Raw genomic sequence first — 24,547 nt, 5'->3', positions numbered from 1 at the left:
TGAATTGGGCCATAAAGTGAAGTATCCGTTACTGTAGGTAACTGTAGAAAACGGCTCCAAACTGACATCCTAAGTCTCCTGGTACCTTTTAAGTTCTACTATACTGAACACTGCTGTGCAAAACAAGCTGAGACACAATGTGTGGAAGGAGAGTGGGTAAGTTGGTAAAACTACTACAATAGTTTTTCTTGCACTTAAAGTTATAAATATGTTCCTAAGTTAAAGGAACAACACTTTATGTCAGGGAAAATATGAAACAACTAAATGTTAACTGATAAGGGACTAGTTAAATAATACCGACTGAAAAGAACAAGTCAGAGTATATAAATAGTATGATTCCATTTACGGAAAGTGCATATACAACTGCCTGCGTCTACGTGCAGAGTTATCACCAAGACATTCCCTACAACATTAATAGTAACTATTTCCCTAGGTGATGAGATTTCCAGTGATTTTCCTTCTTCATACTTTGCTGAACTGTCTGAATTTCTTACCATGGGTATATACCACTGAATACCAAGAAATGACAGGGCTATTTAAAGACTTTAGGTTAGAGAATTTCCAATTTAGGTATCCCAAAGACAAAAATGTATCCTTTACCTTGACTTTGCACTTCAGCCCAATCCAATGGAACTGGAGGTTTCCTTTTCCGCCACAGTTTGTCCATTGTCAACAGATACCTGATATCATCTTTAAAAAGCTAAGATAGAAAGAAGGGAAGAAGGAAAGGAAGAAAGGTAAATTCCATGAACCCTACAGTCCCTATGCTGATAAAATATAACAAAATTTCCCATCTGATTTATTTTAAACATTACACTATAAAATCTGATTTAAAGAACACATGTTATATACCAGTAGATTAACAATTCTCAAAGGGGCAGGGGGAGCTTAAACCTTTGTGTAAAAGGAAATTTTACACAAAACCCCTGTACGTGAAAACAGTTAAAATCAGAGATGCTGATGAAAGCAGAGTAAGGAAACTCTGAACTGTGCTGACTGACCCTGTCCTCCCAAGTCACCTCCCCTAAATTAGCTCCTCAGATCAGTCGGAAGCACAATCATACCGTTCAAGCGGACTAAGTGAATACACACCAACTCCACAAGAATTGAGCCTAAAGGTACCAGTTAGCAATATCTCCAAGTTTGTGGGTACATACCAATAAAGCACACACATTTAATAAGGGCTCAAAAACAGAATTTCTTAACCATCTGCAACATCTTTGAAATGTGCTCCCGCCCCCCCAAATAACCTCAAACACACAAAACAATTCCTATTTCGAAAATAAAAACATAAACATTACCACATGTAGACTGAGAGACCGTCACATGAATCACACTTCCTATGTGGCAGAATCTCAGATGATCTTAATAGTTTTACCTTTTCCTTAGCTATATTTTCTATTGTTGACTGATTTATTCCACAGGTTTGCTGTATGTACCGGGTATGAATTTAGATGTGGCTAAGTTAAAAGAACTATTTCTTTTTTTTTTTTTTTTTTTTTTTTTTTTTTAAATAAATTTATTTATTTATTTTTGGCTGTGTTGGGTCTTCGTTTCTGAGCGAGGGCTTTCTCTAGTTGCGGCCAGTGGGGGCCACTCTTCATCGCAGTGCGCGGGCCTCTCGATGTCGCGGCCTCTCTTGTTGCGGAGCACAGGCTCCAGACGCGCAGGCTCAGTAGTTGTGGCTCATGGGCCTAGTTGCTCCGCGGCATGTGGGATCTTCCCAGACCAGGGCTCGAACCCGTGTCCCCTGCATTGGCAGGCAGATTCTCAACCACTGCGCCACCAGGGAAGCCCAAGAACTATTTCTTAAATGCTGGAGAGGGTGTGGAAAAAAGGGAACACTCTTGCACTGCTGGTGGGAATGTGAATTGGTACAGCCACTATGGAGAACGGTATGGAGGTTCCTTAAAAAACTACAAATAGAACTACCATATGACCCAGCAATCCCACTACTGGGCATATACCCTGAGAAAACCATAATTCAAAAAGATTCATGTACCAAAATGTTCATAGCAGCCCTATTTACAATGGCCCGGAGACGGAAACAACCTAAGTGTCCATCATCGGACGAATGGGTAAAGAAGATGTGGCACATATATACAATGGAATATTACTCAGCCATAAAAAGAAACGAAACTGAGCTATTTGTAATGAGGTGGATGGACCTAGAGTCTGTCATACAGAGTGAAGTAAGTCAGAAAGAGAAAGACAAATACTGTATGCTGGCACATATATATGGAATTTAAGAAAAAAAATGTCATGAAGAACATAGGGGTAAGACAGGGATAAAGACACAGACCTACTAGAGAATGGACTTGAGGATATGGGGAGGGGGAAGGGTAAGCTGTGACAAAGTGAAAGAGCGGCATGGACATATATACACTACCAAACGTAAGGTAGATAGCTAGTGGGAAGCAGCCGCATAGCACAGGGAGATCAGCTCGGTGCTTTGTGACCGCCTGGAGGGGTGGGATAGGGAGGGTGGGAGGGAGACGCAAAAGGGAGGGGATATGGGAACATATGTATATGTATAACTGATTAAATTTGTTATAAAGCAAAAAATTAAAAAATTAAAAAATAAAAAAAATAAAAGAACTATTTCTATCAAAATATACTCAATTCAATAAATATTTATTAAGCAGCCTTAATCTTTGAAAACCAGCCAAATATACAACTAATTAGAGTACAATTCAGTGTGAAGGCCACACAGCTCTGAGTACTATAAGTTTTTTAAAATATTGATTTATTTATTTTTGGCTGTGTTGGGTCTTCGTTGCTGCGTGCGGGCTTTCTCTAGTTGCGGTGAGTGGGAGCTACTCTTCGTTGTGGTGTGCAGGGTTCTCACTGTGGTGGCTTCTCTTGTTGCGGAGCACAGGCTCTAGGCACGCGGGTTTCAGTAGTTGTAGCACGTGAGCTCAGTAGTTGTGGCTCACGGGCTCTAGAGCGCAGGCTCAGTAGTTGTGGCGCATGGGCTTAGTTGCTCCGCAGCATGTGGGATCTTCCCGGACCAGGGCTCGATCCCGTGTCCTCTGCATTGGCAGGTGGATTCTAACCACTGAACCACCCGGGAAGTCCCCATCTTCACACTCCTGTCTCTTTCTATAAACCTATGAATCTCAACCAAATCCTTAGTCTAAATTGCTCTACTTACCTATAGGACCATCTGTCATCTCTCTAATATCCCAGAGGAATCTCAAAATTAATTCTATCACCTTCCCCTCTTCCCCAACCCCCACGCACACATCTGTTTCCCACCCTACCTATCTCAGAGAACGGCACTTCTGTTCACCTGCTGCCCAGCAGGAAACCAGGTAGCATTATTCTTCGCCCCTCACCTTATACATACAAAGTCCTGTTGAGTCTAACTTTTCCTCCACACTCCACTGGGAATGCAGATGGGTTGTACTTCAGATTACTCTGGCATTGCACAACTCCAGAAGGCACTGCCCCATATTGGTTACAAGAGGAACACCAGGTCCTACAATAGTGCACTGCATACTTTCTATACCTTATAGACTACCCTTTAATGGATTCCCACTGTCTTGGTATAACATCCTTATCATGACCTAGCAAGTCCTGCCAGATCTAACCTCAGCTTACCTTCCCAGTCCTCTTTCCACTCTCCCGTTTAATGGGAATTATTTCAGTTCTTCAACCTGAAACTTTCTTTCTATATGCTGCACACTCATCCCCACCTTTATTCTTTAAAGTCTTGAGTTGAAATGTCAAGACTTCAAAGAAGTCTTGACAGCCTCTGGACAGCCTCTTCTGAACCTTCATACTAGGTCTAATAATGTTTAATAATAAGTGGGGTTAAGTTTACTTATTATTAGAGGGTTCCAATGCATCAGAACTTAACGTCATAACACGCTGAACTTGAAATTACTTGTTCAATGTTTGACTTCCCTTCTAAATGCTGAGTTCCCTCCCTAAAAAGAGCTGGGACCCTATTTTCTGTCTTTCACCACTAAATCCTCTGTACTTAAAGTGGCCCCTGGCACACAGCAGATGATTAAAGTTACCTGTTGAACAACGGATTGGAGATGTATTTCAGATTATTCTGGCATTCAACTGTTGCTCAGGTTGGAATGGAAATAGGTATATGGATACTAGTTTGGAAAACATTGTCGATATCCATATCAGAGTTAAGTGCATCTGATTTTAAGTATAATCAAAATAAAAACCATTTTCTAGGTAAAGGCTGTAGTGAGGAAATAAATGCAGTAGGTTTAAGAAAGTCAACCTGTGACATGTACTGTCACTGAGGAAAGATGAAATAGAAGCTGGAGGGAGCAGTAGGCCATTTGCTTAGGACAATAGGACGTGTGCATGTCAGAAAGCAGACAGAAGGAGCCAGGAGACTCAAGACGCAGGGCAGAGAGAAAATACTATTTGAAGAAAAAGGTACAAGACGGAAAAATAGCAGATGGAAGCGCTAGCCTTTACTCAAAGGGATTTCTCTCAAACAGAAAAGAGCTAATAAGAACCTACTGTATAGCATAGGGAACTCAGTACTCTGTAATGACCTGTATGGGAAAAGAATCTTTAAAAAAGTGAATATATGTATATGTATACCTGATTCACTTTGCTGCACACCTGAAACTAACACAACATTGTAAATCAACTATGTTCCAATTAAAAAAATTTTTTTAATTAAAAAAAAAAGCAGGGGAAAGAGAAAAGACTTTTTAAAACACAGATCTGAGGGCCTAGCTGAGCCATAATTAGGTAGACCTAATTAAAGCAATCTTACAGATTTCTCTAAAAATATTGAGCAAACAATACATAAAATGAAGAGGAATTCACCCAAGAACACAGGCTTAAGGATTCAAGAGCAATTTAGAACATGTCAACCAAACTCTCAATAGAAGATTTGAGCGGCAAAGGGACATAAGACAAGAAACAGCAGGAACCAAACAAAATCAAGAAGTTCAGTGAAAGTGAGGGAAGGAAAGACAACCAAGAGTAAATAAGCAAGCCTCTGTATTTTACCTTCTATAAAGATGCTATACTGATTTAGTATTGTTAAAATTTCAAACCTGTTTATCCCACCTGCATCAATGAATTCACTAAGACAGCAGTAGGCATAAAAAGAAGTGTAATTCAATCATGCACTAGTTTAAAACAGAATAACACAAATCTATCCACAATTATAAAAAAAAAGGTAAACCTAACCTTGGTAAAAAGTTTAACTGGATCATATCCAGTTGATTTAGCCCATTCCTTGGTGGAAATACGTTTAATGTCACCATCTTCATTAGATGCTCTGGCTCTGGCTTCGGCTTCCATTGGTTCCCCTACAAAACAAACACCATTTTATTTTCAACTGTAGTTAGTGTAGAATTAAGTTCTCATCTACCTTTAGGGGAAAAAAGAGTCACTCATGGAGGTCACCAGCATCTGACACATTCTGAGTTCAAGGAGACAGAATTATAACATGCTCACCACCATCTTTTTCTACCTCAGTTTCTGAAGGCCATATGTAGAGCAGTTCCAAGTACAGACCTATAATCAGATCTGGGAACAACTCCTGGCTCTATTTACTAGATTTGTGAAATTTCCCTAAACAGTGTTTCCTCACAAGTAAAATGGCAGCATCCACTTAAAAAAAAAAAAACCTTAAATACATAATATATTATCTAGCACATAACAGCAATTATTTCCCCCCGCCTTAAGCTATCAATACTAAATTAGCAAAATAAAGATAGTGCTCACCAATAAGAAAATATACCCCAACTAGTTTACTCACAGGAAGCTTCAGGGTCAGCTCTGTCAGGAGACACTTCTTGATCAGCATCTTCTTCCCCAAACAACTGGCTATAATTTAAGAATAGTAAATATTTATGTACAACAAAATACTCTGAACAAAGGTTAACTTTTCCTACTTTTCTCAAAAACAACTAATTTAGTTATCTCAAATCTTTAGTAGGGATGAAAAATAAACAACTGACAAATTATGTTCCATCAACTTAAAAGTATTAAAACAATCTGTTTAAAACAGCTTGCAGGGACTTCCCTGGTGGCACAGTGGTTAAGAATCCGCCTGCCAAGAGACACGGGTTTGAGCCTTGGTCCAGGAAGATCCCACATGCTGCAGAACAACTGAGCTCGTGCGCCAACATTACTGAGCCTGTGCTCTAGAGCCCACGAGCCACTACTGAGCCCGTGTGCCACAACTACTGAAGCCCGCGTGCCTAGAGCCCATGCTCTGCCAGAAGAGGAGCTACCGCAATGAGAAGCCCACACACCACAACAAAGAGTAGCCCCGCTCGCCACAACTAGAGAAAGCCTGCATGCAGCAACGAAGACCCAATGCAGCCAAAACTTTAACTAAAAAAAAAACAAAACTGCTTGCATCCTCATTTCAACCACAACACAGGCAAGGCTAAATTTTAGTAGACCTAGATTCATTTCTGCTAGCTAGGCTCTGCAAACTCCTATGTTATAATCTTTGATCAAGAGACAGGTGAGCGGCTTTTACATTCCAACATGGATAATATTCCACTGTCAGAATAATAATTGTGAAGTATACCTGCAGCTAGCTGTTAAACAAATACTGGCACACCTATTATGTGCGAGGCACTGGTCTAGGTGCAAGAAACTCAGCAGTGAATAAGATGGTTTTCTTTTATAAGAAATAACAGAAAAGTATTAAGCTGAAATTCTCTTTTGTTAAGCAAGTTATCCTAAGAATTGTTTAATAACTTTCCAACCATTCCTCAAGCACATAACTTATAATAAAGCTATCTTAAAAAGCTATCTTTTTTTTTTTTTTCGGCTGCGACACGCAGAACTTCCCCGACCAGGGATCGAACCTGTGCCTCCTGAATTGGAAGTACGGAGTCTTCACCACTGGACCACCAACCAGGGAAGTCTGATAATAAAGCTATCTTAAAGAAATCCTTTGTACAGTAAAAATCTCAAAGATCCTGATACACTTTACAAGAAAATGGCCATTTGTTTCCCACACTGGTTGTGCCCCAAAATACAGCCCCACAACAGCACACAAGAGTTCCTATCGACTTACTTCCTCTCCGGACCTAATGTTCTGCCAAACTAGCAAGTATAAAATTGTATGTTACTGTGGCTTTATTCATGATTTTGCAAGTCAATCATAAAGTTAAACACTATCTTCATTTGCTTATTGCCTATTTGGGTTTCCCTTTAAGTGAAAAAAATGTCTGTTAGTATTATTTTGTCAGGTTGTCTTTTTCCTACTGATTACAGGAATATATTCCAGATCACAGTTTTGGTTGCTTATATGTTACAGCTATTTCACCCCATATAATAGCTTATTATTTATACATCATTTAATGTCTCTTGATGACGAAACACTAAATGAACTCGAACGTATCAATCCTTTATTTTATAATTAGCACTTTTGTATCTTGAGAAATTGTTCCTTAACCCCAAAGATAAAAGATTTTCTCCTATATCAGAAAAATTAAAAGTTTTGTCTTTCACATCTGAATAATTAATCCACTTGGACTTAATTTCTATATATTGTTAATTTACACATATCATTTGAAGTAGAGAATACAATTTTTTTCCACATTGGTAGTGAACTGCCTTCCCTTCGATTTAGTCCCTTCTTTCATCTGGGATCTACTGTGCAACCTCAATTACAGTCTGTTTTTCTATTCCTGCACCAGCAACTCAGTAAATTATTTTTACCTTTTTTTTTTTTTTTTTTTTTTTTTTTTTTTTTTTTTTGCGGTACGCGGGCCTCTCACTGTTGTGGCCTCTCCCGTTGCGGAGCACAGGCTCCGGACACGCAGGCTCAGCGGCCATGGCTCACGGGCCTAACCGCTCCGCGGCATGTGGGATCTTCCCGGACCGGGGCACAAACCCATGTCCCCTGCATTGGCAGGCGGACTCTCAACCACTGCGCCACCAGGGAAGCCCTATTTTTACCTTATATTAAATCTTGAAATCTGTTAGAGCAAGTCACCTCAACTTACTCTTCTCCAGAAGTATTTTGGTTCCGCTTAAGCTTTATTCTTCCATATAAATTTTAGAATCAGCTGAACAAGTCCCCAATGAGATTTTAATTAAAATTGCATTGAATCATATTAATATTTTATATACACAAATTAGTATAAATATATCTTTTGCTCTGTCAGCTAAGAGGGTCTAAAAGAAATGGCACCCAGAACTATGCCTAAGCACTTGCATCTTGGTTCCTAGTATCATTCTTCAATTAAAGGAACCAGGGCTCCTTGAAGAAATGTCTATTTCTAGGACTGAAGCAGGAAACATACAAGATGAGCGTGGAGCATCTTGTGGTACCAGAAAGTAAGGAATTGCTCCAAAAAATCCCCACACATTGATGGCAGTATATCGAAGAGCACAAAGCCAACTGAAGAGCTCCCAGTGGCCAAAGCTGGAACAATTTGAGCAACAAAATAAAACAGTATTAGATTATAACCGAAACCATTATTCAGTATCAATGAGTCCACACTGATACCAATAAATGGGTGAGAAGAGACAGGACAATATAGAAAGGGGAGGGAGTAACTTTACAGTGGAGAAAACAAACACTACATTAAAGTAATCAAGGCCTACACTAATAGTCATAAATCATGTTGATAACATGTACCCTTCATATGATATGATGAAAATGGCACTTTATCTCTGTGGTCTTTCTCCCAAAAATCCATAACCACGGTATTATCAAGAGAAAAACATCAGACAAATTCCGACAGTGGGGCATCCTAAAAAATACCTGACCAGGGACTTCCCTGGTGGTGCAGTGGTTAAGAATCCGCCTGCCAATGCAGGGGGACACGGGTTCAATCCCTGGTGCGGGAAGATCCCACGTGCTGTGGAGCAACTAAGCCCGTGCGCCACAACTACTGAGCCTGCACCCTAGAGCCCGCGCACCGCAACTACTGAGCCTGAGTGCCTAGAGCTCATGCTCCGTAACAAGAGAAACCACCGCAATGAGAAGCCTGTGCACCACAACACAGAGTAGCACCCACTCGCCGCAGCAAGAGAAAGCCCGCACGCAGCAACGAAGGACCAATGCAGCCAAAAAAAACACCCGACCAGTACTCTTCAAAACTAACAAGGTCATCAAAGACAAGGAAGTCTTGAGAAACTGTCACAGCCCCCTTAAGGTGTGCCTAAAGACATAACTAACTATAATGGGGTATCCTGGAACAGAAAAAAGACATTGGGCAAAAACTCAGGAGATTTAAATAAACTATGGACTTTAGTTAACAAATAGTGTGTCAGTATTGACTCACTGTTATGTACGTATCACACTAAGATGTTAATAACGGGAAACTGGGTGTGGGGACTCTGTGCTATCTTCTAAATCGTTCTGTAAATCTGAAACTGTTCTAAAAAGTCTATTAAAAAAGAAAAAAAAAAGTTTGCCAAGTAAATAAAGCTTGCAACTATATTTCTTGTGAAACTTTGTTGTTACACCATTACATGTATACTTTTCTGAGTGATTATACCTTAATCAAAAAATAAAGAAAACTGATGTTTGCTGTAGATTTCTAGAAAATATTTTTTATCAGGTTGATAAAGTTCTCTTCCTAGTTTACTAAGAATTTTTGTCATGAAAAGGTGTTTGCTAAGTTTAACCAAATGCTTTTTCGACATCTATAAAGATTATATAGTTTCTCTTTAAATTCTTAATGAAGTAAATGCCATTTATAGATTTTTCTAGTGTTAAACCATGCTTGCGTTCCTGAAATAAATACAGCTTGGTTATGGTATACTTTTCTAGATTTGTATGCTAATGGGGTTTTTTTTGTTTTTTTTTTGCAGTACGCGGGCCTCTCACTGTTGTGGCCTTTCCCGTTGCGGAGCACAGGCTTCTGGACGTGCAGGCTCAGCAGCCATGGCTCACGGGCCCAGCCGCTCCGCGGCATGCGGGACCCTCCTGGACCGGGGCACGAACCCGTGTCCCCTGCATCGGCAGGCAGACTCTCAACCACTGTGCCACCAGGGAAGCCCTATGCTAATGTTTTATATAGGATTTTTTCATCTACATTTATGAATGAGAATGTCTCGCAATTTCCCTCTTATAACGGCCTTAACTGCTTTGTTTGTTTTTTTTTTTTTTTTAAATTTTATTTTATTTTATTTTATTTTATTTTTTTATTTTTTTTGCTGTACGCGGGCCTCTCACTGTTATGGCCTCTCCCGTTGCGGAGCACAGGCTCCGGACGCGCAGGCTCAGCGGCCATGGCTCACGGGCCTAGCCACTCCGCGGCATGTGGGATCCTCCCGGACCGGGGCACGAACCCGTGTCCCCTGCATCGGCAGGCGGACTCTCAACCACTGCGCCACCAGGGAAGCCCAAACTGCTTTGTTTTTTAAACAATGTATGTAGGACATCCCTGGTGGCGCAGCGGTTAAGAACCTGCCTGCCAATGCAGGGGACACGGGTTCGAGTCCTGGTCTGGGAAGATCCTACATGCCGCAGATCCAGGAAGCCTGTGCACCACAACTACTGAGCCTGCGACCTACAGCCCACGAGCCACAACTACTGAACCTGTGAGGCACGACTACTAAAGCCCGCGTGCCTAGAGCCTGTGCTCTGAAACAAGAGAAGCCACTGCAATGAGAAGACTGCACACCACAACAAAGAGCAGCCCCCGATCGCCGCACAGCAACAAAGACCCAATGCAGCCAAAAGTAAATAAATAAACAAGTAAATAAATAAATAACAAAATGCCCTCCTTAAAAAAAAAAAGGTTATTTATTTATTTATTCATGCACGCATGCATGCAGTGCTTGGTCTTAGTTGCGGCATGCAGACTCTTAGTTGCAGCATGCATGCGGGATCTAGTTCCCTGACCCAGGATTGAACCTGGGCCCCCTGCATTAGGAGCGCGTATACTTACCCACTGGACCACCAGGGAAGTCCCCAGCCTTAACTGGTTTTGCTATAAAAGATATGATAGGCCCTGGGGGCTTCCCTGGTGGTGCAGTGGTTGAGAGTCCGCCTGCCGATGCAGGGGACACGGCTTCATGCCCCGGTCCGGAAAGATCCCACATGCCGCGGAGCGGCTAGGCCCGTGAGCCATGGCCGCTGAGCCTGCACATCCGGAGCCCGTGCTCCGCAACGGGAGAGGCCACAACAGTGAGAGGCCCGCATACCGCAAAAAAGAAAAAAAAAAAAAAAAAAAAAAAGCCCCAAAACATGAAGTATTCCATTTTTTAAAAAAGTTTGGGGCTTCCCTGGTGGCGCAGTGGTTGAGAGTCTGCCTGCCAATGCAGGGGACACGGGTTCGTGCCCCGATCTGAGAAGATCCCACATGCCGCAGAGCGGCTGGGCCCGTGAGCCATGGCCGCTGAGCCTGTGCGTCTGGAGCCTGTGCTCCGCAATGGGAGAGGCCACAACAGTGAAAGGCCTGCGTATCGCAAAAAAAAAAAATTAAAAAAATAATAATAATAATAATAAAAAGTTTCTCTGAGACTTTATATAAGATTAGAATGATATATTCCTTGAAAATTTAGTGGAACTCACCTATACATTCACATAGATTTGGTGCATCAGTTAGAGGAATTTAAACCACGGATTAAATTTCCCTAGGGAGCCTTTTATTTCTTCTTGAGTCAGTTTTCTAAGTTTTTAAAATGAATTTATCCAATCATTAAGTTTTTTAAATGTACTGACATAGGGACTCCCCTGGTGGTCTAGTGCTTAAGAATCCACCTTCCAATGCAGGGGATGCAGGTTTCACCCTTGGTCAGGGAACTAAGCCCACACACTGCCTGAGTATGAGGGCCACAACTAGAGAGCCTGCATGCCGCAGCAGAGGATACTGCATGCCGCAACAAAGACCCAACGCAGCTGCGGGTGGGGGTGGGGGGAATATGTACTGGCATAATCTTTTATTATCATCCCTTTTTTCCAATTATTCTAACCTGTGTGGAGATTACATTCCCCACTTAGTTATCTATCCCCCTCTCCTTTTTTTTTTTTTTTTTTTTTTTTCCTTTTTGCGGTATGCGGGCCTCTCACTCTTGTGGCCTCTCCCGTTGCGGAGCACAGGCTCCGGATGCGCAGGCCCAGCGGCCATGGCTCACGGGCCCAGCCGCTCCGCGGCATATGGGATCCTCCCAGACCGGGGCACGAACCCGTATCCCCTGCATCGGCAGGCGGACTCTCAACAACTGCGCCACCAGGGAGGCCCCCCCCTCTCCTTTTTATGATCAAACTTGCCAACTTATTTTTCGCTCTTATCTCAATTATATCGTTCCTTCTAATTTTTTTGACTTTATGTTGTTCTTTTTCTAACATAAGTTGGATCCTTTGCTCATTAATGTTCACCTCTCTTCATGTGTGTAAGCCTGTATCTTTTCTTCCAACTACCACATTCAATGTATCCTACAAGTTCCACATGTAGTATTTTAAGTATGATTACAAAGTATTTCCAACTTCCATTATTTCTTTTTTAACCAATGAGTTACTTCTAAGTATGTTTTAGTATTTCCAAATACATAGATTTGTATTCATTTAGTTACATGCCTGTCTCCAGACTAAGCTTCACCATCATAAGTACAATTTCTCCAAGGTATTTAAATAAAAATGACCCCACTGTCCATCATCAGTACTAAAAATATGCCCAGAAATATATATACTCTTACTTGAACAAATATTTTGCCCAAACGATGCAATGAATAGGTTCTGAAGGTGTGTTACGAATTGTACAGCCAGGAAAAGTTCTCTGGGTTGGTTTGGGATGACATTCGTAACACTCAGTCACACCCTGCAAAGTCAGGACATGAGAAAAACATTTATCCCATCATGGTGGTTTCTCAATATTGTAATATAGTCATAAACATTTCATTCCTTCATCTATATTCCAACTGTCAAGAAAATTTTAAAATATTAGTGACTCCAGAACCCTTACTTTACAGATAAGGAACTACAACATAAAAGTTAATTGAATCTACCATAGTCACAGCTAAGACTAAGCCAGGACTTCTCTGATTCCTGGCCCGGTAGGAGAAAATACAAGTTTACCTTGATCACACTGAACAGACAGGGAAAACTACTAGAAAGACAAATAACAACTTTCCAACCAATTATCTCTCAAAGTTGTGAAACTCAGTTATGTAAATATTATGTATAGATTTACCTTATAAGCTCCTGAAGATTAAGTGAATTTAAAGCATTAATTTCCAGATCTATCCAGGTACATGGAAAAATCCTAAGTATTGCCAAACCAAATACTCTTCATTTCGTTGCTAAAGGGTTACGTTTAAAGTTATACTGTAAGGAATCCTTGAAAGAAGTCCACGGCACCTGAGATAATTTTCTAAAACTTAGAATGAATATTCTTTATCTTGGCAATTCTCAGTCTCAGTCTTAACACATACTAGTGTCTCAGGATCATGGTAATGAGCAACGTCTTTCTAATAATGGTTAAAGACCCCAAACCTGCAAATAATATTTTAATATAAACTGCAGCAGACGCAGTGTTTTCTCCATAATGCCATTTCTCATGTCCTTCCAATATGCTTTCTTGGGGGCAGCGATATGGCAAGCAGTCACCCCTCATAAACTGATATTTATAAGACTTTATAGAATGATATAAATTAAGCTTTCGAAGAGTAATATTAAACAGTAAAAACAAGTGAAGCACAGCCGCAATTTTCAATATGGAAAAACTGCCAAAGAGCAGACAAAAATACCAAATTTCAAGTAGAGTGTAATTCTTTTTAGTTTCAAAACCTGCAAAATGATTCTTCAAATGTAACTATGTTTAATTTCTTAAAAGAATTCAAAGAAAAAAGATTTGAGGCAGCAAATGAATAACAATGCTGAGATTGTATAAAACTGGGTTATGAACACACATGTATTTGTTCTTATTCTCTAGTTTTATCTAAATATTTGAAATATCAGTACTCACAAATACTCCAAAAATTTTTTTCAAAGTACTCTTCAGATCTGTAAATCCAGACTTTAGACAACAAGTAACTTTTTAGAAGGCTGGTTTACCATATATCAACTACAACATGACATGTAGTCTCACGGCTACTAAGAATTTTAAAAGGCAAGTTTATTATGCTTGCCAGCCTAAGGATTTTAATATATAAGCTACATGAAACAAAGTAGCACAGAGCTAAAAAATCTTTGCCTGTACTCTTTTTGGTACCTTTATAGCATCTAAGTTTTACAGGAGCACAAAATAATCCTTACATCCTGGATGTTGACAAGCCCATGTCATATATATCCAAAGTTTACTTCTTCCCTCCTTAAGGTCCCAAAGAAATATTTGGGAAGCAAAAACCAAACCAAACCAAACCAAACCAAACCAAAAAAAAAGTACTTTACCTTTTTGATAGTGGTTACTTGCCCAAGATAACCAGCAGTTCCACTCTCAATAAGAGGGACATCAGCTGCTAGACACATTCTATTAACATGGTTTCGGGCAGCTGGAAGAAAAATACTAGTTAACAGGAGTTTACAAAAAAAAAAGAAAAAAAGAAAAAAGAAATTATGTAGTTACCTTTAATTAGGATGAAATTTACCCAAACCATTTTTTATTGTTTTTATTTCATGTACAACTTTCTTATAGCTATGACCAGAGTAATACAACTGTTATAGACATTTAAGAGACATTCAACAGCAAAATTTCAAAGATAAGAAATTTATATCACAAATTTACTGTAGGAGAAGCACCCCTATATATTACTTTTTAATACCAAAGTGCCATCTTCCTCTTCTATCGCTGTACCTACTTCTATTAAATATGGCTAAAACATTGTTTCAACCTTTTCCAACCCCTTAACTTGCTCTTATTCCAATAAAATTATCAGGTAATACATGGAAGTAAATGGAGAATGTGGAATATCAACTTTGGAACTATTTATCTTTTTTTTTTTTGCCGCACGGCATGGCATGCAGGGTATTCGTTCCCCGACCAAGGATCAAACCCATGCCACCTGCAGTAGAAGCTCAGAGTCTCAACCACTGGACCACTAGGGGAAGTCCCAACTTGGAACTATTAAGGCAGTTTAAGGTGAGGGGAAAAAAGATGAGTCTGGTTAAAAGAGTTATACTCTTTCTCATGCTACTTTGTACGTTTTTTCTTTTGATATTTCTGGCCCCAAATTGTTACAAACTCATTTGACAGATGTACTTTTACATGTGGAAGTAGTTACAGAAAGTATTTTAAGTTATTTTCACCCCACATTCCAGACACAAAGATTTGCTAACAATAACTGGCTATATGATACTTGATTATATATCACCAACTTGTGTAAAGTTTAAATGGTCCAAAACGTGTACACGTACATAATAGGATCCAATGTGATATATTACAGCACCAGATATACCCAAAATAATTCAAGAGCCATGACTTCTATGCTAACGTTGACATCCTATTGCCTTACTCTCAAAACAGTGGTTTTCAGCCCTAATTGCCCTTTACATCAGCTGGGGAACTGTGAAAATATATGATCTTTAGGTCCCATTTACAGAGTTTGACTCAGTTGGTTTTGGGTGAAATCTGGGCACTGATATTTCTCAGGTCTCCACATACACGAAGGAAGTCACACTGTGCTTAAGCGCTGGGATAATCTGAAACAAACATACATGCACGCAACCTATGCATCATCCTCTTTAATGATTTTAACTTCCCCTATATTCACAGTAGTTCTAGTTAAAAATTACAATCAGTTGGCAAGCTTTAAACCTGATCTTACTTCCCTTTAGGTCTTTTAAGTTCTAACTCATAAGGAAATATTTTAATTAACACTAACTTTGTAAACAACCTTGTTATGGAGGAAGGGAAATACTTAGAATTAAAAGTATTAAAATAATCTCACCTCTGTTATCTAAAGCATTCATAACCAATATAAATTGTCGAAAAAATTCCACATTATAGTCAGGGCTACAAAGTAAAACAACAACAAAAAAAAAAGGTCACCAAAACAACCGGCCTTACACATGAGCTTCACAGTATAATACAGGGTCCTAAAAAGCACATTAAAGTAATAAAAGTACAAAAATAACTGATATTAGGGGTCTCTACAATATAGATAGGTTTGATTTTTCCCCAAACACCAGAAACAGATTTAAACCACACATCCGTTTTGGCCAGCTACCTCGGGCACAGAGCAGAATCTCAAACTGGCATGACTTCGAGAGTCCCACCAGACCTTCTTGGGGCAGCAAGTGCCTGGGAACATACAAAGAATACATTCCCAGGATCTGCCTGGCCTGTAGCTTCACCTCACATGGTCAGGATCAGGCAGGGTTCAGGCCCCTAGGGTCCCTGCTTTTAGCAGCACTGGGAAAGCAACACAGGGTAAGGAGGTTGCAGGGCTATAGTCAAGCTTGTAGAGCAAACATCCAGAGAATGAAAAGCAAGCTGGAAACACAAATTCCCTGAGAAAGCATAAGACATTCTCTAATCCAGGCCTCAAACAAGAACTCATTATTTTTAAAACCACTTACTTGTGGACAACAACTATAGATAAAGGACATTTTAGACGCAGGGTTCCTTTGCCCCAACGCCTCCAAAGTTATATTTTGACTCTGTCTTCCCTGAGATCAGAGTATATTTATGTACCATCAAAACTACTGTCCCATCACAATTCCCAGTGTTATATTTGACAGAAGTCACAGTCCTAATAAACAAATTATCTTCCGAGGGAACCTTTTACACTGAAAAAGGTCACAGCTGAAATCGATCAGAACGAGAGCAATATATTTAGAAAAGTCTGAATCATCATGTATATTGATTTCTTATAGTTTAGAATATCCCTTTATTTAAAACAAGAATGTAAGGTCCTTTCAGGTTTCCAAGTAACTTATGTATTGAAAGTATTAAAGGAAATGACCTCTTATCTAAATCATTCAAATTATATTATATACACATATACACACACACACATATATATATGAACTGTTAAAAGAATGTCACTTACGTGGACACAACCTACTACATTTTAATTATTCTAGGAAAATTTTTAAATAAGCAGAATGACTGAGTTCACATATTTAGCTAATAAAAGTATCTTATGCTTTAAAGGTTTGATTAAAAGTTCACAGCAAACAGTTGTGCAACGTAAGAATCAGAGCATACTTCATGACGCTGTCATGGTAGGCTATGATATTAGCTTTCGGGTAAAACTGCAGTACACTTTCTTTGGCAACCTGGAAAAACAAACAACACTAAATTACTAATTTACTAAATTACTACAACATTTCTATCTGAATATGAAATCTATCTACGGCAGACAATAGGTATTTCACCTACTTATAAACACTTGTACATGAATGGCGAGCTTCCGCAAAAATATCAGATGAGTAACCAAGTGTCATTCATCCATTCAACAAGTATTTACTAAGCATCTTTCATACATCAGAAACTGTATAAGGCACTTGGTGAGCAAAAGTGACATTAATCAAATAACCACCCAGATAAATTTAACTACAAACTATGATAAATGATACATAGAAAAAGTAGAGGCTGTAATGAGTGGAAGATATGATTTAGTCTAAGAGATTTAGGAAAGCACGCCTAGAGAAAATCTGAAAAATGAAAAGGAGAAAAGAGTGAAAGTTTGCCCAAAAAGCTGGGAGAAAATCAAAGAGAAAGATGTTTTAAAACCTTGAATCAAGATGGAACATTCAAGGAACTAAAGAAAGATCAGGATGGCTAGAACCTCAGGGGAGGCTGTCTTCTTCTAAAGGGAACGATGACATAAGCTGTAGCTTCTCTTGCCCACAAACACAGGAGCAGCCAAGCTCTAGGCAATGTAGGAGCACAAGGCTCATTCTAAGTAAACGACCAGAAATTTTAAGAAGGGGACACCATTTCCAGGACTGGGTGGAGCACTTTTATTTCCTCTGTAGGTAAGAAAGGATGGCACAGTCTTCTGGCCTTTTCTAGACATCTTCTTATTCTTCATAATCCCTCAGCTAAAAAGAGATGGCTTCCCCCATACTCTCCCTCCTACTAGAGAGTCCAAATTAACCTAACACCATAAATAGAAGATCCACCAAAGGGCAGAAATATAAATGAATAAATAGAAATGATATGAGAAATACAAAGTTACCTGGGCCTTTGATCTTCCAACATGTTTCTTTTGAAACAAAAACTGCCTGTTGAGGTTGCTGACATCAATAGTATCCAGATCAATCTACAAATGCATAAACCCCAGATAAATCACAAATTTCCTGGTATGTCTGAGCAATACGTATCACTATCCTCAGCATCCATAACCCAGAACTTTTGATATCTGCTACGTTAGGGGAGAAAATGCTTTTTGACCAATATACTAAAGTTGTTAAATTGATAAAAATAATTTAATGCGTACTAAAACAAAACAAGATTTAATTTCAGAGACAACTTTCTCAAAAATATTTTAGAAAGGATGCCTTTTTTGTTCATTTGTTTAATCATACTGGCAAATATGTTAGTAAATTCCTTAGACGACAAAATGATGCTGAAAATGCATTGTATTTCCATCATTTCTCTATCAACCTCATTACTCTTTCAAATCCAACATACTAGATTTAACTGTGCTCTGGTCTTTTTCTTAAATGATACTTGGCAAATAGATTTACTGAATTTTTGCTTTCTTTAATTCAAAAGGCTTTACCCACACACAATTTCATTTACAATCATTACTTGAGGGCTGCGGAGGGAAACTTCTACACAAGGTTAGAAGTCTCACGTTTTAGGTCTTATCTAACTGCTGCTTCAAAGTAAATATAAGAGAAGAAATAATTATAACTAAAACCATTTTCACTCCATTTCAATAAATTTACATGAAGAGTAATCAAATGTTCTAACTGTGAAACACCCTAATGGTTTTGGTGAAAATCACCAAAACATATAATCACCTAACATTTTTTATCTGTGCTTTCTAAATTTACTACAAAAATTAAACCAAATAAAAAAGGATCAGCATTTATTTTTCAGGTGCCCCAATTCACTGTCTTGTCTATTACAAAATGATGCTTTTGAAGAAGTATTAGTAGGTATTGGCTATGCCACATTCATATTTGGGACATAGAACTGAAGGGAAAGACTAACCCTATAAAAACCAATGGAAAATGCGTAAATGCTTTTCCCCCCAGTCACTCATTTATTAGTTCAGTCGGCCACCTCTACTTCTTTTTAATTCCATGTTTCCACTACACCTTAAGATGCTATAAACTCACATCCAAATTTCAGGTTACAACTCCAATCTCTAAAAAGTTTACATTAACAGAAATGACTTGACTCAGAATTACAGTAGTTTCCCGTCACTGTTCAACAATGCAAAAGTTAAAATCCTAACCAATACCTTTAACGAAATAATCTACGGTGATAACAATGACTGTCACGCAGATTGCACCCAGAAGAGAGGAGCGCGAGCCACAAAGGAGTCCTAGGTAAGTTACTAAACCCCACCGTACCTCACTTTTCCTCTTATCTGTTAAAAATAAAATGAGGTGAAGACAGCGTTTACAAGCCTATGATGGTAATGAAGATTAAGTGCGTTAAGGCGAGTAAACCGCGCAGGACAGCGCCGGGCTCGGAACAAGCGCTCAGTAGGTCCTGGTTGTTACCACCGCCATTCTCCGCTCTGCATATTATTTGAGTTAAGGGGGACTTCGAATTGAACACTCACAACATCCCCAAGGGACTCGAGACAATCCTCTCCTGCCTCCGGTTAAAGCTGGGGAACTGCTCTGAAGCGAAGACACGAGGACTCTTCCACACCCCAGAGCCGCCACAAATTGCCGCTGCCTGAGAGGCGGGGGACGGCTCTTCGCGGGACGCCCGGAAGACCCGGGCCCTTGGCCTCCTCAGCGTGCGGAGCGGGCCCGGCGTGCAGCGGCGCCCACCCCGTAGACGCAGAAGAGCTCCCTCTAGGCGGGCAGCGACGACCCCAGGGCCTCTTGGTCCGCCCCCGCACCCACAGCTCAGGTCCGGACCTCCGGGCCCCGATCCCCCGGCCCCGGTTCCACGGCCCGCCATTCAGCCCGCGCGCACGCCTGCTCCTCACCAGGTCGATGTGGGAGAAGCCGGTGAGCACGAGGTTTTTGAGGAGCTCGCAGCCGATGCCGCCCGCGCCCACCACCAGGACCCGGCCCCCGGCCACGGCCTCGGCCAGCTCCCGCGGCAGCCCCCGCGACAGTGCCATGGCGGGACAACCACGAGCCTCGGCGCAGGCGGAGGCGGGAGAACTGAGCCGCGGCCGGAAGTGAATGGGGGAGGGGCGGCCTAGCTTCCGTTCCTGCGCACTGCGGCCGGTCGGCGCTGAATGGGCGGGGCCTGGGGATCTGGCCAGTCCGCGAGCGGCCCGGACTGGGCTGGACTGTGAGCGGAAGACTCTTCACACCTCCGGCTATACTCCAGACTGGTAGTGCTTCGCACCGAGGCGCGTAGTTCTTCTCTCCGGCTTGAGATTCATTCGATTTTTGATGTGTATTTTTAAAAAATACTTTGCAGCATATATGTAACCGAGCAAAGGCCTCTTATGCCCCAAGTGAAGAAAGCCAAACTTTGACAAGGGGAGTTTGCAGCAAAGTAAGGACTTACTGCAGGGTCCCAAGCAAGGGAGTGGGAAGCAAGCCTCAGATCCACTTCAACTTGGTCTCTGAGTTAGGGTTTTTTTTTTTTTAAGGGTGAGGAATGGAATATTTCCTGCCACATCAGTAAACAAAGGATGTCATAGTCAATCAGCAATTGCAGCCCTCCATTCGTGAGCTGGTGAGCCCCAAGGAAACTCAGGAAGGAAAGAATACCTGCCATCTAGCAGCCATCAGACTGCAGCCACTCCCTACCGTGAGCCCTGAGGGACCTGAGGATTTGAAAGCATAGGATACTGGCCCCAGAGAGCTGAGGTGCGTGTATCAAAGGAGTGATTCCAGTGAACCCAGACTCTTGCATCTTCCCATACAGAGAAAAGCACTAAATTCCTTAATTTGGGGTATCTGGTTTTCTTTAATTTAGAATAATCCTTTGATGTTCCAACTACCTGCCCTTTGTTGCAAAACTTGTATATCACCTGGCTCCCCGCCCCCCACCTCCTCAGAGCAGTTTTCTCAAGGTTACTTGAGATGCTGCCTCCCGGGGCTTGAAGTCCTAAAAATTCCCGCCAAATAAAATACAACTCTCAACTTTTAGGTTGTGAATAATTTTTTAGGTCCACAAGGGGAAGAACAAATCATCATCTTGTGACATTTCGGTGACATTTCTTAATTGTAGTTTTGGGAGTTAGGATGTCTCTGGTTTACAATTTTCTGGCCACGTGGTCCATGGTTCAGGAGTCTGTTAGCTCATCTTCCTCTGGAGAAACAACATGAGTTTATACCTTAATGATGACATCTATAATAGCAAGGTTAGTACATTAACGAGGTTATCAACAACAGCAATTTTAGCCATCTGACTCTGGGTGATTAGTGTTCAGTTAGCACAGGATTGAGATCAGAGGGGATAAGAAAGGGAATAAAGTTTTGGAGAGAGAGATTTATCGTAAACTCAGTAAAGGAACTCGATTTCCAGGGGACTCAGTTTCAGTTACAAAGTACGTCCTGGGAAAATATTGATGGTGGAACCACTCATAATATTGAATGAAAAAGATACAAGACTTCCCTGGTGGTCCAGTGGTTAAGAATCCGCCTTCCAATGCAGGGGACGCGGGTTCGATCCCTGATCAGGGAACTAAGATCCTGCATGCAACTGGGAAACTAAGCCAGCACCTGCAACTACTGAGCACATGCACTCTGGAGCCCACGAGCCACAGTGAAGAGCCGGGCAGGTTAAAAAAAAGAAAAAGACACAAAACCACACATATGATTAAATTTTGTTAAAAAAAAACTTTTTTAAACAGGAAAATAACCATTGTTAATATTTTTGTGTATGTGTGTGATGAAATTGTGGACAATTTTTATTACTCCTCTAAACTATACTGTATTTCCCAGATGCTCATGCTCCTCAAAGAAAATGTGAATTTTAAAATCAGAAAAAATTATAAGAAAAAAGGAAAAGATGGTGTGAAAGGAAAATCAAAATAGAGTATTGCTGAGAGAGCTCTCTAAAATGGAGCTGGAAGGCCACTGACAAGTAATTTATGCATGGCTCAGCCTGGATGAAATCTGACGTTTTGACCACTTACTGTCCTAATGAAGTCATCCAGAACATCTGCCAGAAACTTGATACTTATTACCCTTACCCTAATATAACTCATGACGGCCTATCTATTTATCAGATCCTTAACCTAAAACAACTCGTGACCGCCACCCCTAAGGATGAGTATTTCTTTTCTTGTGTCAGAGTACAGTCTCGTGGCTTTTGCCTTTATAAGCCCCTGACTTTTTCTCTTCCCCGGAACACTCCTTCCCTTTTAATCAAATCTGTGTCTTCCGAATTGCAATTCTTACGACGCCAAATATACTCTTATCTTCTTTCTTCGTTTTGTTGGTTGACAGTGGAAAACAGAGGAAAATGCTTTTGACTTCTGTGGTCTTTCTCATCAGTTGCTTGGTTCACCAACCACACACCAAGCCTGATCTGTGAGGAGTACTCAGTCTGTTGCCCTGATCCATGAGACGAAGGAAGGGCCAGGGCACCCAACTATGGCTGGGGTGGGAGGCACCCTTGCATAGTAAGCTGCTGATGTTCCTTCCCTACTATTGGCTCTCATAAAGGCCCCCTGTGGCAGCTAAAGCTAACAGAGGTCTTCAACAAAATGCTGACCTTCCTTCTCCCACTAGACACCCAGTGGATAGAGCCACCTTCCTTTGCTTCTTTCCTGCCTCCCTCCTCTTCCCTTTGCCTGGGCTGGAAACCTAACCCGGAGGCTTTGCTTTTCTTCGTGGGTTGGTGTGTTGTTAAAAACAAGATACAAGCTCAGAATGGAGTTGCTTATGCTAAGCCCCATGTCACCAAACTGAGACTTAATTACAGTTTCGGCTCTCCCAGAAATAGAATCTTAAACCATCAATCAGGAATCACCGGATCAGCACTGGTTAGGTAATCTACCTGAGAGACCCCTGCCGTCCCCTAAAGGAAAGTAACTTGGCAATAAACAACCCCCTTTTTTGCTGATATAACTTTCTTGTTCCTGTCCCTTTCTGCCTGTAAAAGTCATTTTGTTTATTAGCTCCTTGAAGCTCCTTCCTTTCTGCTAGATTGGGTGCTGCCTGGTTCCAATTGATTTTTGCTCAAATAAATTCTTACGCCTCAGTTTATCTTTTAACAGTGTGTATAAAGTATAAAACGCTTGCCCACCTTAACAAATTCAAATAGGATGCAAGTGCAGGAAGTAAAAACTGAAAAGCACCACTCACAAAATTGCACACCTAATCCTACTCCTCAGGGCCTTGCTGGTGTTTATATTTCCAGATCTAGATCTTTTACACAGCATTAGGAAGAGTTTTACATTTAAGTGGGTTCACACTAGACTTGTTTTCTCATATCTTGCTTCCTTAACAATATGTCACAAACATTATTTCTATGGGATCATGGGAAACGCCCCTGCTAATCTGTACTCTATTTTGGTAAGACCTCATACAAACATGTATAACTAGATTCAAGAACATGTTTGGTTGGAAGCACAAGTTGTCTCCACCTAAAAGTCAGCCACATTACACCTAGCTCAGATATCTGCAAATGTCTGTATCAACAGTTTAAAGCAACAATTCTACCCCATCCTCTCATCAAAGGAGGGTACTCTCTGGCCATTTAAATAAATCCAAAGTGATATACCCGCAACTATAAGCAGTATGTTTTCTGCTCCAGTTGGAGTGAGTGGTCTGACAGTCTGAGGGATTCTCCACCCACAACAGAAGTGCCACAGGGGAACCGGTGGTCACTTCTCCAGCATGACAGGGAGGAGGAATCAAGACCTCTCTCTGCAGGTCCACACTCAGCCTCGGCCCTGCAAACCCAGTGATCCTGAAGTATCACTGACCAACACCTTCGCTTTCTTCTACACAGCCAGCCACTTTCCCCCAGGTGCCTCCGACCCTCCCAGGAAAGGGGGAGAGGGCAGGGCAGCATTAGATAGGGTTCTCACCAGTCACACACTGCCCAGGAGAACCACATCTCATGATAATATGGGCCTAATGTGTTATTTACCAAAGTTTATGTTTATTAACATAAATCAATCAAATTGTTTATGTTAACACCCAGTTTCCTCATCTATGCAGGCAAACAGCAGGTCTGTACACAGCTGGTGGAGGTGTTTTCATGCTGCTGTCAAGGGGTAGCAGAATGGAAGCAGCTGATAACATAAAAACTAAATGGCGAAAGGGGAGATTGGAGAGGTAGACAGCTGGATGGAAGGACAATGTCCAGAAGAGAGAAAGGGCCCCCTTCCTGTGATGCTTTAGGGGCAGGAGGTGAGGGCGGAGAGCCTGGGGTGGGGGAATACCAGGCAGGTCTAAAAAGCTCACGTCACAGGGCAGGAGCCTCAAGCAGCTGGAGCAGTTCCAGTAGTTTGCTCTGTCAGCACCCAGGGACAGCAAAAGTGCCAAGGCTGCAGGGGTGGTACGTGGCTGGCTGCACTCATGGCTCTCCAGCTGCTCTCCCTCGTAGAACCCACCGGTCTGCTTACATAGGAT

General features: G+C 41.1%; 1 protein-coding gene across 1 annotated transcript in view; it reads right to left on the bottom strand.

Moving 5' to 3' along the window:
• Nucleotides 1-20,176, bottom strand: part of UBA2 (ubiquitin like modifier activating enzyme 2) — a 34,134-nt gene extending 13,958 nt beyond the window's left edge. Inside the window, exons 1-9 of the mRNA XM_081215529.1 lie at nt 19,984-20,176; nt 18,043-18,126; nt 17,067-17,137; nt 15,805-15,869; nt 14,309-14,409; nt 12,616-12,737; nt 5,753-5,820; nt 5,179-5,300; nt 601-700 (exon numbers count right to left, since the gene is read on the bottom strand). Coding sequence (XP_081071655.1) covers nt 601-700; nt 5,179-5,300; nt 5,753-5,820; nt 12,616-12,737; nt 14,309-14,409; nt 15,805-15,869; nt 17,067-17,137; nt 18,043-18,126; nt 19,984-20,121 — 871 coding nt within the window. The 5' untranslated portion in view covers nt 20,122-20,176. The remainder of the gene's footprint in view (nt 1-600; nt 701-5,178; nt 5,301-5,752; nt 5,821-12,615; nt 12,738-14,308; nt 14,410-15,804; nt 15,870-17,066; nt 17,138-18,042; nt 18,127-19,983) is intronic.
• Nucleotides 20,177-24,547: the final 4,371 nt, after the last annotated feature.

This window comes from Mesoplodon bidens (genome assembly GCF_964165515.1).
Source record: "Mesoplodon bidens genome assembly, chromosome: 18".
Classification (NCBI taxonomy): Eukaryota; Metazoa; Chordata; class Mammalia; order Artiodactyla; family Ziphiidae; genus Mesoplodon; species Mesoplodon bidens.
Note: the sequence above shows the minus strand (reverse complement) of the source record. Positions and strands in the feature narration are given on the sequence as shown.